The sequence below is a fragment of the Cydia splendana genome, chromosome 2 (genome assembly GCF_910591565.1).
Source record: "Cydia splendana chromosome 2, ilCydSple1.2, whole genome shotgun sequence".
NCBI lineage: Eukaryota > Metazoa > Arthropoda > Insecta > Lepidoptera > Tortricidae > Cydia > Cydia splendana.
The window spans coordinates 21,519,912-21,536,537 of NC_085961.1; the positions used below are offsets into that span (position 1 = coordinate 21,519,912).

Consider the following 16,626-nt stretch of genomic DNA (forward strand, 5'->3'; position numbering starts at 1 on the left):
TCCTATGCAATTGCAACACGTGATCAATTTATTTTCGACAGGTTGGAATATGACTGGCGTTTGAAGTTTACGTGTTTCTGGTTTTGAGGTTTTGTATGGAAAAATTAGATCCCAAGTAAGAACAGTGTAAGTTTGGAGGAACATATGAAGTGCTTATTTAATGTTTACCTTTAGAAAGTTTTGTTATTTGGGTAGATTAAGAGGTAAACCTTCTATAAATGTACATTTTGTTGGCTTATTATGCGATTAAGTCTTTATTTTTTATAGTTCCATTACTGGCTTATCAAATGTTCTGAAACACACCGTTCATTTACTGGAGTCGTCAAGATTTAACTTTTTTTCTAAATTTAAATGTAAACGTAATGTTTGTGAGCTTGTTTTTTGTGATTCTGCATAGAAAATGATTCTGATTCTTTCAGCCAGTATTGGAACAAACCAATTTTCTATAGTCCATTTACTAGATTTTTCATGCCTATGTATGAACAATACGGTAGACTATAAAAATTTGGCTTGTACATTTATTAGATTTCGACTAATTCTATGTATGAACAATGTAACGACGAACAATTTTTATTGTTTTAAGCATTATTTGTTTCAAAGATTGATTTTATTTTTCTTATTCATTATTTTAACATATTCCTGTCTTATTGGCGAATAACATTAATTTGATTACATTCTAATCTATTTGAAATCAATATGGACGTGTAAAATAAATATGAACGCTTTCGCTTTATCTGCTAAAATAGCTGGAAACGCTTTTTTTGTATAAAAATGTATTTTTAGTGCCGATTAAATACATAAAAATAATGTTCATTCACTGGGTTTTGCGGTGTTCATTCATTAGTTTTTATGTTCATTCATATGTCATTCATTAGGTTTTTAGGTATGTTTTGATAAATTCTTCTATAACTCAAAAACTACGACAATAATAAAAAATCGCAGAAATTACATTCTTGCTTATTAAATGAGGATTAATTAAATAGCAAATAATTATTCCAATGATTAATAATTGCTGACAAAGGATTTTTCAAAAATGTGAAAATTGCTTAAGTGTTCATTCACTGGAGGTCTTACTATTATATTTAAGATACATATTTAGTACCTAATGATTTCTCATCAGATGGCTCTTTTTATTCGTTTTACTCTTTAACAGTAGGTATGATGGTCACGCTATTCACTGAAACGATTGTTTAAATGAAGCACTATATATTTACAGATAAAATTTACAAGAATAGCGGCGCGATTCGGGAAATGAATTAGAGATTAAGTAGATACGATATAGTAAAGATATGTGACGTCCCACGGGTAAAGGTACCCTATGGCGGTTGGCGCTTACGCTATTATTAACGCCGCTCCAATACTATTGCGGCGCTATGCGACGTAAGCGCCAGCCGCCATAAGGTACCTTTTGCCGTGGAACGTCACATATCTTTACTATTTCATATCTAGTGAATCTCTAATTCATTTCCCGAATCGAGCCGTAGGTCTTGGTATGATGAGGATGTTTTTCAGACTCAAGTGATTATATGCTCTTTGTTCAGACTGTTATGGCAACGTATCCAATTATTTACAGTGACAAGGTTCTAAAAGAAAATAAATAATATTCAAATATAAAACCTTAATAAATTAATAAACCTCTTTACAATAGTAGAGCAGCAGAATACGACGTCACAGTGGGTTAAACCGCTATTTATCCACGAGAGTACAACGAATTTTCGAAGTTTTATCGTGACTACTGCACTACTACTTCAACTTTATTATATTTTGTATGAAGGGCTATCTATCCTCGTAAGTCCCCGTGTACTTGTACAAGTACAAATTAAATTCGAGTTTTGAACTCATATAGAAATAAAAGAAAGTTCCAAATTCAAAAGCGCCAAAATTGCCCTGTGTCTTACGAGGCTATATAAGATGTGCTAATTTGTCTTCGTTAGATATTAGGATATAAGAAGGGAAGGTCAAGAAAAGTCATTCTGAGACTACGAGTATTCGTTTTAGCAAACTTATATTAACTAAGCTACTCGTATCGTTAACAGCGAATATTTCCACCGGACATGCTCTTAGGTCTGTCCACAGAAGAGACAGGAACCTAATCGCTGTGAATGACTCAAATAATATTTGGGTCCGCCGTAAGTAAAAATATTGCACTAGTTAAGCAAACATTTATTCGATTTTACAATATCATGTTACCCGCGGGCCCTGCGTCAAAGCCGATTTGATTATTTGGCTTCAATGTTACAATATCATCTTTCTTTAAAAATTCACAATTATTTTCTAAAGGCGCTTGTGGAGCGACTACAAGTTTCGCAGGCAGTGCGAGCGGTTCCTGATAATTACTCTTTTGTATGAGTTTCCTAGTAACAAGGAATGATAATAATTGTATAGTAGCCAAAGCAAGGCATGGCAACAGCCACGCATCGGCCATGGTCTTGACAGTTCTGCTATACAGGTAGTTGTAGAGGGGAGAAGCTACGATAAGGGTTGCCGATTCGAGAGCTCCCAGAAGACTGTAGATTTTACCTGGAAATTAATAGACAATAGTCATTGTTACTTTAATTGAAACAGAGGGTAGGTATACCTAATTGTCTATAAATTAGATAGATTACATAGATTTATACGATACGATACGATCATTTATTGATAAAAAAATATTTTTTTACATGTCAAGTCTTAATGAATGAATCTTAGATGAATGTGGCAGTCTGTCAAAACTTGCCCTGTTTTATATTGACTGATTCATGTTTCAGTTGACATGCCATAGTAACCCAGTAGACAACCAGACAATCTCATGGCTTACGTAGTCTAATCTTTTTACCTAACTAAGCCTAAGTACCTAAACATCAATTTTTAGCAAAAATCTTCTGCAGTAATGCAATCGTGCATATGTTTTCCTTGCCACCATGAAGCGGAATAAAGGATGACTCACACTAGACCGGGCCGGGGCCGGGCCGGAGCTTGCGGCGCTTCGTTTTCTATTGAAAGCACCACCACCAAAGACAACATTTATTCAACACTTTAAACACTCGCGTTTTGTACACATAGTTATTTAATTACACAAACGTGACGTCTCTTTCCGTGACCACAGCTGGTGCAACTCAGCTGAAACGTCGGAATTTAAGGTAAAAACAATGAAATTATATCGCGGTAGACCCGTATGTGTAATTAAACATTTATTCATCAACCGAATGTACGAATTAAAATTTAACGGGTATATTCATTTAATTTACCTTTATACAATTATACGCACCTTGTTCCGTTGGTAAAATTTGCTTATTTAACATCGGCCTTTGCACAACTTGTGAGCCCTGGCTTATGATGCCCACCAAAGCAACTGAAACCAAAATATAAGTAATTAGTACCAGTAGGTACATACAGTTGTGACACATTAATTATCCAAACGTGAAATGACTATGTAACTACGTGAGGCGTGAACTCATAATTTTGTGGACTAAGTACTTTATTTTCGCATGTTGAAAAAGTTATAATAGTTTTATATCCCCCATCTGTGTAAGATGTCCCCCCTAACATACGTATGTTTTGACTTCCTGCTTCGCTGTTCCCTTAACAGGAAGGACATTCATTTCGTGGCTGATTCAATTTACTAATGTTTTATAGGGGCCATCACAAACAAAGATCGTATACTTACGTAAGAAAACTACATATGTGTATCTAGCTGCGATGAGGCCGGACGTGGCCAGCAGGTAGGACATGCAGCTCAGCACGCCCACCACCTCGTCCGAGAGCCGCAGCCGCCGCTTCAGCAGTGTCAGGATCAACATCGTTCCTGCAGTACATATTATATAGGTACTTACCTAATACAATAAAACCACTTAAGAAGATTCTGAAGGGACACGTCAATAACGCATCTTAAGCGGGGAACCATGGAAAAACGTGCGTAAGCAACGCGCGTTAAATACCTTGCGTAAAGTTGTTCGAGTACGAGCGAGATGCATACAAAGTAAGTTACGTTCTCGATAGCGAATATGTCAGTGCCAAACTGGAGGTAGCATTTTTGATTGAACTCATCGATAACTTTTTTTGTTAATACTTATTAAAAATAACAATTCAAAAATTGATTACCAAACATACATGCACACTGAATATCCTATAATTTTCTATCACAAAAAAAGTGAATATGGAGAAACATTTTATAAAAGACATCTAGGTTATGTTAAAAATGACGGTTTTTACCCAGGAAACTGACAATATTCCGGTAGGCGAGGAATAAACCAAATGTGATATCGTCCCAGTTGAACTTTTTCCTGTAGTACATGAAGGCCAGCATTACTTCGGCTGAAATATAAAATGAAAATTTTATAGCAAATAAGTCACTGTTCTACATTTATTTATAACATAAAGTATAGATGCAGCGCTGTTGTTTTTAAATCTGATCTGGATTTGAAAACTCGAAATAGGTACCATTTTTATTCAATAGGTGTAGGTACCTATTGAATAAAAATGGTACCTATTTCGATACCTATTTTCATTCAATAAAAAGTGTCATTGCAGCGACTCAAAGCTTAAGAAAGCAACAGCGCTACCAGTATCATATCATGAGGAGGAAAACGAAATGGCCCTTTTGCAGTTCTGCTGGGACCACTTAACTTATGTCTGAAAGACATTGACAATATATTATTCAGTCATTTACGTATACTGGCAATTCTCAATGCAACAGTGCAGCAGCAACATGAGGAATATGATGGTCCTCCTGTAGTCCTGCCGCGCCTGCACTAGGCTCTAAATGGCCAGGTAGGGCAGCCGCCAGTTGATCACGGACACCTTGTTGCCGTGTTCACCCTCACAAACTTACTAGACAACAGCAGCTTGTCCGACAGCCCCACCAGCAGCATTAGGAATATGATGGTCCTCCTGTAGTCCTGCCGCGCCCGCACTAGGCTCTTAATGGCCAGGAATGGAAGCCGCCAGTTGACCACGGACACCTTGTTGGCCGTGTTCACGTTCACGTCCTTCACATACACTATCACGAATATCAGAGACGAAATCTGAAATTAAAATGTTGCAATTGAGTTTCTAGTACATATATTCGCGCAAGATAGGTGGTAATGACGATATTTATCTTAAACTTAGCGCAGTCATCGTAAATCAAAAGAACTACATTTTGTAGATATAATTATGTAGATTATGTTCATTGTTCTGCATTTATTAATGATATTGTATTGTATCTAATTTAATTGATGAATAAATTGGATTTTTGTTGTATTATGTAGATAGTAATACCATCTATTCAAACAATCAATCAAAACATCAGCGTTTGCTGAAGATACACAAAAAGGAAAGAAATAAAACGTTGTGAGTTCAGTCACGGCAATTGCAACTATGGAGCAAATGCAAATAACTAGGTACTTTTTAAGAAATACAGGATGCATTTTTACGTGGACTTTCCTATTTAAGGCGAAAGGCCAATATTTGCAATTGCCCTGACTGACCTTACTCTAAATAATCATAGTAAGTACCTGCAGGAATAATGCAATAGGAAACACACCATGGAATCCTAGTTGGCGGTAGAGCAGCGGGCCGCTCACGGCGCCCATGACGTGCGCTATTTGCATGGCCGCGCGGTGTGTGCCCATGGTGCGGGTGACGTCTCGGCCTGTTGCGTGGCACACCTGAAATATAAAAAGAATGAAATTAGGTATACCTATATGAGAAGGTGTCGACATTTTTTGTTAATAGGTACTTGGCGATGGAAAAGAAAGCCCCAGATGAAATGAAATATAACGGCATAAACGCTCGCAGGCATGAGCAATTTACTGCTCTTCTTATCAAATAGGCGTATCGTCGCTGTGCGTGCAAAAGTCGCCATGTGTTTTTAACCTACTTTACAGGAGACACAAAAAACTGTTTATTTCGATAATTATTGAACATATACAAATCAATATTTTTATGGCAAAAGTATTTGCACTTTTACATATATTACGGAATTATCTGAAATGATAGTTTAGATTCAATAGCGTGAAAAAAATTTTTTTTCAAAAATATGTTACATAGCGATTTTTGTTTGAGTCGTAAAAACCTCTAAGTGTCTTAACCCGTACATGGCTAGATTTAATTATTAAGGACCTTATACAATTTGTGTGCTTTATCGTCACATGGTTATTTAATAAAATGATGTGGGTGTTCAATAAAACAGAAAAAAAATATTTAAGACGATATAATGGAAATTTTATCATGAATGAATAGTTTACGTATTTTTTTTTATTATTTACTAGATATATATTACTACATATTAATATTTCCTTGCTTGTAAATTGAAATTTTGTTGTCTTCTAATTTTTCTTTAAGCTTCTTTCTCCCAACAGCATACGAATAAAGGATTCAAACGACTCTTCTAAATATATTCTGGTACTATTTATTATCTGGTACTTTGAAAAGACATGAATAATATAATAATGTATTGGTCTGATGTATACTACTTTTTTTTCATTTATTATCTATAAATTTACAATATTAAATACGACACGATATTGCCTGAGTTTTAGCCGAGTTGAAAATAAACAATTGTCTTTAAGATAGCGACCTTGCCTGTGACCTGGGTTCGAATCCCAGTAAGGGCATTTATTTGTGTGTGATGACACAGATATTTTGTTCCTGATTCATGGCTTGGTCATGGTTGTTTTCTATGTATTTAAGTATTTATATATTATATATATCGTTGTCTGAGTACCCACAACACAAGCCTTCTTGAGCTTACTGTTGGACTTAGTCAATCTGTGTAAGAATGTCCTATAATAGAATATAAAAAAAATGTCTTTAAGTAATGCATAAACGCACTACATGTTCATGTTATAAAGTACATTGCGCTAACTTTATATATATTTTTTTTATTAGATATAAATCACAATTACATAATATTTTGATCCAAAAGCATCGTTAAACCAGAATGGTTTGTCTCGATACTCCATTCCGCAGTACTTAAATCATGAAATATACAATAGGCAATACATATTTCTATCTTTTATGTAATTTTACATTCACTTATTACCTTTAAAACTGCCAACAACTTGTAACGAAAATTCACAAAACTCAATTATTTGTACACACACGTAATTTATTTTGCTTGATGACTTTTTAGTGCCAAATCAATCATGATACACTTTAAAATGAACATGTTAACGTGTTTAGTATACAACTTGAGGGTAAGTAATAGTACATTACTACAGAGGCCGGGACGAAAGGGGTTGCCGGCCGAAGACATATAGACGGCCGAGCGAAGCGAGGCCGGATAGGTCTGAGCGCGGGCAACCCCATTTCCCGCCGAGGTATGTATAGTGCTTTTCTCATGCAATGTAATAAATAAAATAAAAAATCCACGAAACCCAAGTTTTATTTATAGAAAAAACTAAAAGTAAACTACACCCAAAATATAACCAACACGTACCTATATCATTATCACGCGTATGTTTTACACGAGTCGTGTATTTTTACTACCCGTATATTTTCATGTATCTTTGATTTTTTCGCCTTGTATCCGTCTGACTGTCGTTTTCGTCACATAAGTTTACATAGTCTTTCATGTTGATATCATGTTTCACATACATCGTTGCTTTATGCACGGAGTAAATAAGTATAATTTCCACAGTGTTGACGAATTTGTAGTTACATCCATTTAAAATATGCCACAAAACTGTTTCTAATAAACTGTAAGCCATTTTTCTTAGTTTCTCAAATAATAAAATTGCCATAAGCAACCATATACATACTTCGTCTTTGACTTGGCGGCAGAGGCAGCAAGATATTAAAATCAATTCTGCTTACGCTGCCAATTCCAACGCCTACGATTACAATTAATATTAATTTCATTATTTCGTCGGAACTCATATTAAAGTCAAAAAATCAACAACGCACCATAAATCCAATAAAACAGAATGAATATTTTTCAACTTTACCTCCATAACAATTTAAAAAATATAACTACGCGTGTTTGAGTAGACCTTTTTACCGCTAACGTTTAGATGAAATATTGTAAATGTTTTTATTTGTGTAGTTAAATTTATAATTTAAAATTATAAAATTATAGAATGTATTATTTATTAAGTTCATGTTGATTTTATACAAATAAAACTGCAAATTATAGCAAACATTGTTTATTTTTATAGGCGTAGTGGCAGAGTGTGATTACGAACCATAAAGCAAATACTGCCTCTAATTTTTTTTAATGGATGAATGCCACGATGCTGTGTTACAAATATCTGTGAAATGAAAATTAAAAAAGAGGTCTTTGCCTGCCTAGGCCTGCAAGATGTGTATGAAATTCCATTAACGACCTTTTGTCCTAGCCGCACCTGAAACGTCATACTTCGCAGCCTATTATAAGGAACATAACATCAATATTTCATTGCATGTTTGAGAAAAATTACTTACCTATAACGTAATTACGGTAGACTGGATACTGGATTGTTATAAGAAAATTCCGCCATGTGTCGTAAAACGCACGGCCTGGAAATATAGCCTTGACTCCAACCAGTACAAAAATAATCGCTATGTGCGAGAAACTACATATCGGGCGCAAGCGCATCTAATCATTTTTCAATAAACTTGTAGAAAATATCGCTATGTGTTAAGAATGACATAGCGAGCGCACGTCTGTAATTGCTGTTTAAATAAGCTAATGTAGTTATGTGATTTATTCCAGTTAGCGATTATAGGAAGAGCATTCATTGTATAGGCATCACATACCTACATTTGTTAAATCCTTAAATATTGGAATAAGCTCAACGCTGTTTTTGGAGCATATGCGTATGGAAATAAGGTTCAAAATGGCATCAAAACCTAAAAATCGACAAAAATCACATAGCGACTTTTGTAGGCACAGCGACGGTATGTGCCCTTTCTTTTTTTTTGTATCGTATGAAGGTATGAAACCCTATGCATGGTCCGACACGCACACTTGGCCGGTTTTTGTGACACGCCTCGCTAGCCAGAGTGTAGGTAGTTGTGCCCTTATAAGGGAGAGATCAAATCCGTGCTTTGTCTAAAATAAAGTAATGGATTAAAACAAAATAAACCGTCCTTTTTGTATTACAAAAATGTTATTTTTTTTTATATTATAGCGCGCGGTTGTCATATGCGATAAACGCGATGCGTTTGCCGCACATTCATTTGACATCACATAATCTAATGACTATACCTATACATATTTTATGCGGTAAACGCAGCGGTAAAGAGCATTGTCATTTTTCCTACATTCAAAGACATTCAGCTTGATTCAGCTTACGCAATGCGTTCAACGCTGCGTTTATCGGCATTATCGCATAGAGTCAGTCCATGAAAAGTCTGCAGCTGATTTGATAGCCCACGCAGTGCACGTGTTATTTTAAACGTCAAACTTCTATGAAATTATGACATCAAATCCGCTGCAGACTTTTCTTGGTCCGACTCTAAAACAACCGCGCGCTTTTATTTCACCCCAACATCCACCGACCCGACCGACCCGATCAGACCGGATGCTGCAGCGAAGGTGTCAATTAGACATACGTCAAATAAGCAATATTTCCAGATGTTTGACCAACTATGTATGTATATTGAAAATTATTTGACCACAAACGGAAAAATGTTTCTTACATCTCCGATGTGACTGAAAGCACCCGCCAGCATGAGACCGAAATTTCCTCCGAGAGACATCGGTATCTGCACTGTGTACAGAGTTTGCGTGGCGTTGAAGCCCGGGAAGAAACTCAGAAGAATTATGCACGTTGTCATCACGCACATGCCCGCTAAAGGTAGGATGATGATTGGTTTTCTCCTACCACTGCAGTCACTCCATGGCCCGACGAATAGTAATATGATGGTGGAAATTAGTGCTCCTACAAAACTTCGACTGACGTTGACTTGTGATACGACCGTCTGACTTGCTGCCTGAAATACAGAAACAGGTTAACAGTTTCTTTAATTTTCAAATTTTAAATAAAGACAGCCATTCCATTTAGATTCCATCTTATTACTTTCGTGTTTTTTTTTTTCAAAAAAAAAAATAGTCCGTTCAGCAGCTAAATCCCTAGAACAGCTCAGGCACTAGTTTTAAACTGGAGTGTGACCTTACAATCCAGAGGAAAATCTATTTCTCTGTAAAATTAGTCAGTCTGGTTTACTTAGATGTTTCCTTCTGAATCAAATGATATTTCGAACATAAGTTTTGAGAAAATCATAATGTAATTATCCATTGATGCTAGTTCCAATGAGTTTCTTGGAACTTAGACGTCGTAGCCTCGTACCCACAAAAATCATTCCTCAATAAGTATGCCGCCATTATAAAAGCCATATCGTATTGCGACATCCTTTAAAAACTTATCTTTTTGGTATCAGTACCTTATGATACAGGTCCAATTATCCAAAGTCCATAGATAAACAGCACTTTATTCAATTTCTACATATATATAAACATATTCGATATGTAAAATCGATACGCCACATTATGCAACACTATCTACACATTATCACGCGATACGAGATGACAATACCGGTATTATTTGATTACCTCAGCGCTTCTGAACTCCTCTCCAACGCCTTTGTCGCATATTTCTGGCGCGATGTTCAGGTCAACCATGCAGGCCGTGCGCAGGTACAGGATCTGCAGTGAGGTCTGCGAAAGGTTTATGGCTACCATAGCGCCTATAAGAGCCGGTTCCATAATAATTTTCCATTTTTGTGGCTCTGGTTCTTTGCATTCTTCCTTTTTTTGGACTTCTGAGCGACAATCGCCACTTGAACTGAAATCGTTTAAAAATAAAAATTAAGAAAGTAAGACAAGTGGACTAATATTAAATGGGTACACGGGTAAATATAATATTTCTTTTTATTTATATACTTACAGGAGTTGCTGCACAATTTTTGCACGTGAATAAAAAGCTGTCTAATGATTTCTATAAACGGAAATAAAACGCTTAGTACCTGACAGACCATAACGTCTTATCAAAGGCCGGAAAACGGAGTGACGGATACAAAGGTAACCACTCAGTTTTTGCAATTTCGATACCTCTTCTTCTTTTACCGGAAAACTATAAATGTAAGAAGCAAAATAGGTACCTACACTTAGGTAGATACTTTCGTAAACGGGAGTCGCTTAAACCAATTGCTTTTGTAAGTAGATTTGGGACAATATTTCACATTAGAATGAATTGACATACCTACCTACTTATCTATTTACTTTTGATATATGTATTCTAACTAAGAAATAATAATCTTACCTACTTACTTTAACTTTTCCAACTCGTGGATATCAACACCGTTGATAGTCATGTCCCGCAGTTATTTTATTTACACATTTGAATTAGATTACACTTGACGCTTTAACAACATTATTTAGCATTAACAGGCACACATAAACATCACAACCACACGCGCGGGCTTCCAGTATCGCGCCGCTTTTACATGTGAACTGATAAGATCCACTGTCTGTTTTCAAATTGGATCGGAGACAGGGCGTTGCGTTGGGGCCTCTTTTCACCTCACCGATAATTGCATGCGATTTGTGTTACATTGCGGCTATTGATCGATCCATTGAATCCGTCGCACCTACTTTGCCGGCAGTTATCTAAAATCCCATGCAAGTATTGGTGAGGTGAGTATTAGAGGCCCTTGTTCTGCAGCGGTCGCAGATAGAGTGCGAGGTCTAGAGGTCGGGATTATGAATGGCCTGTTTCACACGCGTCGGGATGCGAAACAGCTGATATCCAAGTAGCCGCTTAACTGTTGGTCAATTGGGTTCACTTTATGTTCGATTGTACCTATAAAGGATGACTCTCCTAATATGGGATATGTATGCATGCACATGCAGTTGATTTAAACTTAGCGTAGACTGACTCTACCTACGAATGTCATGTCTACTTACGACCTGGTTCTGATTTTGCGACTTTTAAATTCATATAGCATATGATACATATTATTAATAAGCTTGACAGGATAAATGGTGTTACCATTTTGTCTCTACTTTTTTCTTAGCTCTTTCGCTAAACAAACCTACAGTTCGAATCTTTCCAAAAGTGTGTAGTGTACTATTATGTATATAAAAAACTCGAATGTCCTACGTGATCAAAACCACGGGGACTGTTTCCTGACGCGTACCTAATGTACGTATCATAATGATAACCAAATGATAATTGCTATTTATATTAGCATTTGACGTGGAGGCCGTCGTACAGTGCACTTCCTTAATAAGAATGTAGGTCAACAATATATGTCTAGGTAGGTTTATAATTTATCTTATTTATCATCTACAAGAATAGATTGACGACATATAATCAATTCAATTATTTTATGGATTATCTACGATGGAAATTATAATTTTTCAGTGCCGTTTTTCGTAAAGTAAAATAATCTTCATTAATTCTTAACACTAAGCCTTTACAATAAGGCTTGTGTTGTGTAGTGCATATAAAATACAAATACTTAAATACATACATAGAAAATATCTATGACTCAGGAACAAATATCTGTGCTCATCACACAAATAATTGCCCTTACCCGGAATCGAACCCAGGACCATCGGCTTCATAGGCAGGGTCACTACACAGCCCGGCCAAACCGGTCGTTATTGTAAGTAATTCGTAACATGGTTATCGTGGTCATAATTTAAACTTTCTATGTATCTATGCATTTACACAGAATAGAAAACTTTGATGATTTGCCAAAACAATCCTATATTTCATAATAAAAACCATATGGTCGTATGTCTTTATAACTCAAGTTTCTCTTGAAAGTGTAATATATGACGCGAAAAACTAATTCGTTACGGTTTTGTTTAAAAACTAATGGCTAGCTCGAATTAGGCAACGCAGTCAATGAACGACATTGTCCGGCGCTAGTGGTTACATGAATACCTAAGTGCTACACCTCTGCGATGATGTTCATGGTCGAAGCTAGAGCCAGCTCTAAAATAACACAGTAGAGAATCGCTCGGGCCGCGCGCTGCACTACGCGGTAGCAACAAGCTACAAGTTCGTTACGCGTGTAATTATTATCATTAGTTCTAACACTAACTGCATAATGTTTACTTGTGCATTAAACGAGTTAACCTTCAAAGATAATAGTTAAATTCGTTTCTAGCTCTAGATAACTTTATTAGGAATTGATAACGTACGAATTGTACTAAAGTAATGACAGTTAATTACAATGCAATCTAAACTAACTAATATTTTTAGGTTTTGTTGACTAATATTTAAAAATATTTTTTTTATCGAGTACACTATTCTATGCACGTAGTTACTTTACGACAGTTTAAACGGTCCAAAATGCAAACCGTGTATTTTTGACAAGTGTATACTTACATAAAGTTATATATTATGTTACATCGGCACGTGAATTAACATTAACACACAACCTAACTTGCTTCCCTATATATGTTGTGTAATTGAAAATATTTCAATTGAACAAGTATTCGGCAACGTTAATTAATGCTATCTGTTTGCGTTTTGGTGGAACAAGTTTGAATGACTTCGTTTCAGGCGTAGAACATGCAATTGAATCTAGAATCTAATTGAAATGCACTAAGGTTTAGTTTAGCTCTGACATAAGTAGTTTCAAACTCTTGCTAAATACATATCCTTAACGAGTCAGTTCGCTTGAATCATTCGTTGCTACGGATCGGTGTTTTTGCGTGCATTCCCAGGTTTTCAGTTCGTTATAAAAGTGAAGTGACATTTGCAGTTTTTAGTTTTGATATTATCAAGTGTCTCCTATCTTATCAGGTAGGGTTAGTCGTGATAACAGAAAGATGATAACATGTACCGACTAATTGTTCACTAATATACCCACTCAACTGGGTATTGTTATTTACTAAACGATGTTTAAACATTTTATCTAGAACCAACCATCACTACGTACTACGTAGATATTCCACATTGTACCTCCCAATTAAATAAACATAGCAACATTGTATCGTATCAGTACTAGGCTTAAGGTTATTATATTATATTATTCTGACTGAGACTTCATCAACATGTAGCTGATGTAGCGTTTTTTACTGCAGTGCAGATTTGCATTAGTGGGAAAAGGGCGATGTCACTCCTTGATTAAAATATAATATGAATATCCTAGGTTGTAAGTGCAGTAACAGGTTGTCAAAATGAGAAACAGAAAAGTTTACGTATACTTACCTACTGTTATTGCCGTCACTCTTTTGTTTGATACAATAGCCAAATTAGTTAAGCAAATATTGACATTTCCTCGATATAGATTTGCGGTATACATGACCTAGGTCTACTCACTACTTTAATATTACTCTTGATGTAAAATACTACCTACTAAATTATTTTGCTAATTTTAAAAGCAACAGCTTTGAATGAACAAGCTTCTTAATATTATCTTGTTCGGACAAACAAGTGCATTTAATATACTTTAGTCGAAAATAGGTATTGTGACGTTACGGCTTCGTCCAATAGCTTACCTACCTGGAACAGATCTGCATCAAAATATGGAGGATCCTTATGAGGCAGGTGGATAGCCTTGAATCCATCTAGGTACACGAACCATACTCGCCTTTAAATACGTAATAATTAACTATAAGAACTGTGATACATATATCCTTCCATATATAAATGTAACAGCGTCCATTGGAATGTAGTTCTTGATGAACTGACATGAGGTATATATTTTATTGTAGTATGAGGCTTGCTATATGTACTATCAGATACTGATGTCTGCGCATTTGTTAACGTCAATTAAGAACCGATTGAATGACTAAGGCCTGCCTACGTTTTAAGTTATTTGAACTCGTATGTAAGACTACCTATTTTATTTAAAATTTATTGTAGGAGATAATTAATGACACACTTAGCGCTAAGCTAATACGCAGCAACATTAACAACACATGTTTTAGATTTTTTTAGTGCTGTTAAACAGGGACGTTGAATGTTGATTATACTAGGATAATATGTTATTTTTAAAGTATTTAATGAATTATTGCACAATACATCATATTTATTAATGTTAAAAGAGAATAAGTAATTAAATTGTATTCCAGTTTAATATTTTTAATGCATTTTTGGCGACTATACTTACCTATTCAATTAGATTACATAGCCCAGCTAACTCTTTCCGCGTAGAGTGTTTTCGGAAAGAGAAGAGTCGTGGCATGTATTGGACCCCATACATTCCACGACTCTTCTCATTCCGCACAGACTCTATAATAGACTGAATCAGACAGGGTAATAAAGCGCCTACACAATCGTAGGAGCAATGTTGATAATCTAGAGAGCAACCGAGCAATATGTTCAAAGTGGATGAAAAGATACCTAGGCACTCTACAATATTATACAGATAGAGTGACAGAGTTACTTTCGCATTTACAATATATTAGTAGGGATTTCTCAGGGCGTAGGTACAGGTATTTAATATTTTATTCAGGAATGACAATAATATTACGTAAAATATCTTAATAACTAATTAATATCAGTTGGATTTAAAGTGATGGTTCTAATAATATTTTAAATTGGATATAATGGTACCTTAAGGTTACAGCACTGATCTGATATAAATACGAGTATAGTACGCATGACCTGCTCTCAATGGCGTGACGTCACGATATCGACCGTTGCCTTGCTGTCAATGCACCTCTACTAGGCCGGCGTCATACTATACACAATATATATTTCTAAGTTATTTATTCTTTAAATAACAACAATTAATACATGTATAAAAATAATAGTTAAACGCGACACGGTATCTTCATATTTTCCTTTTTTTATTTTACACTGGCAACACTCTAGCGACGTAATACCATGCCATGCCTAGTGATTACCCCGTGCATGAAAATTAAGGCGCATGCGTGGAAAACATGGCTACGACGACCCCACTGCAGGGTAGCAGTGCTTTCTTAAACAGGGACGAATGCAGTAACAAAAAATATTAAAACCGGATTTAAATTTAATTGCATCTTTTAAATGCGTTTAAGTAGGTACAGAACTCCGTTAGAGTAGCCCCAGTCAGAGTTAAGAATGTAAAGTTGATAAATAGGTAATCTTAAAAACGGATTAACTGAATTTTTTTAAGCGTTCTTATACTTACCTACAATATATTCGGATCCAATGTTTGTTTATTACACTTGTGTTTTACTGTTTTTTAATACATTAAAATTACAGCCAAAGAGAGTAGGTACAATCATAAATAACAACTGCTGTGGAACATAATAAAAATAAATGTTTTAGCGAAAGCTGTAAAATTACTACATACCTAAGTCTCTTACTTTATTTTAACGTCATAGTTCCTGGATTTAGTAACCCTTAAAATATTGCAAGTGCGTCCCTGCTTGATATTTGCATTCGGCTCCAGTCGGGGGGCTTCGTGCATTTCCGCGCGGCAGCCTTTCAACCCTCGCAGAGATGGCTCTATCGCAATATGAAAAATCTTTACAATATTTCCCGTTTTAAACAAAATAATGTATAGTTTTTGAGTGAAGTGTGTTATGTTTTGAACGTTGACTATGCAGAATTCGTTTTAAATTATTGTTAAAGTTCCGTGTAGATATAGTGCCAATTTGTGATTGTGTTGTGCTATACTTACGTTGAATTCCGGAACGATAGATTTAGGTAAAGATTGTATATTTCACCCTGTTTATGACTAACCGTTTACGGTTGGTTAAATATTACGGAAATTGTCAGAATATTTATAGGT

The 16,626-nt window shown here is 35.6% G+C and overlaps 2 protein-coding genes across 4 annotated transcripts in view; one reads left to right on the plus strand and one right to left on the minus strand.

The window, feature by feature from the left end:
- Positions 1 to 2,016: 2,016 nt before the first annotated feature.
- LOC134805648 (probable peptidoglycan muropeptide transporter SLC46) lies at positions 2,017 to 11,696 on the minus strand. 3 transcript variants are annotated; one of them, XM_063778920.1, is made up of 9 exons: positions 11,213 to 11,686; positions 10,496 to 10,727; positions 9,583 to 9,876; positions 5,475 to 5,627; positions 4,811 to 5,003; positions 4,192 to 4,293; positions 3,647 to 3,784; positions 3,248 to 3,331; positions 2,019 to 2,520 (listed from the first exon to the last, which is right to left on the minus strand). In XM_063778920.1, the coding sequence occupies exons 1-9, from the start codon at positions 11,254 to 11,256 to the stop codon at positions 2,174 to 2,176; spliced, it is 1,587 nt and encodes a 528-aa protein (XP_063634990.1). In that variant the 5' UTR covers positions 11,257 to 11,686; the 3' UTR covers positions 2,019 to 2,173. The 3 variants fall into 3 exon arrangements, with proteins under 3 accessions (XP_063634992.1, XP_063634990.1, XP_063634996.1); XM_063778926.1 differs by having other exon boundaries at positions 11,209 to 11,686; XM_063778922.1 differs by lacking the exon at positions 3,248 to 3,331 and having other exon boundaries at positions 2,017 to 2,520; positions 11,213 to 11,696.
- A 1,241-nt stretch (positions 11,697 to 12,937) lies between these two features.
- LOC134805565 (uncharacterized) overlaps positions 12,938 to 16,626 on the plus strand; it is a 77,012-nt gene continuing 73,323 nt past the window's right edge. Inside the window, exon 1 of the mRNA XM_063778859.1 lies at positions 12,938 to 12,953. The gene's annotated coding sequence lies outside the window, so the exon portion shown is untranslated. The remainder of the gene's footprint in view (positions 12,954 to 16,626) is intronic.

Excerpts from the sequence above, each read along its gene's own strand:
- LOC134805648 (XM_063778920.1), bottom strand. The coding sequence starts at position 11,256 with ATGACTATCAACGGTGTTGATATCCACGAGTTGGAAAAGTTAAA. Across the intron at positions 9,877-10,495 it reads AGGAGTTCAGAAGCGCTGAG|GCAGCAAGTCAGACGGTCGT; the intron begins GTAATCAAATAA and ends TCTGTATTTCAG. Across the intron at positions 5,628-9,582 it reads CTTTCAGTCACATCGGAGAT|GTGTGCCACGCAACAGGCCG; the intron begins GTAAGAAACATT and ends TTTATATTTCAG.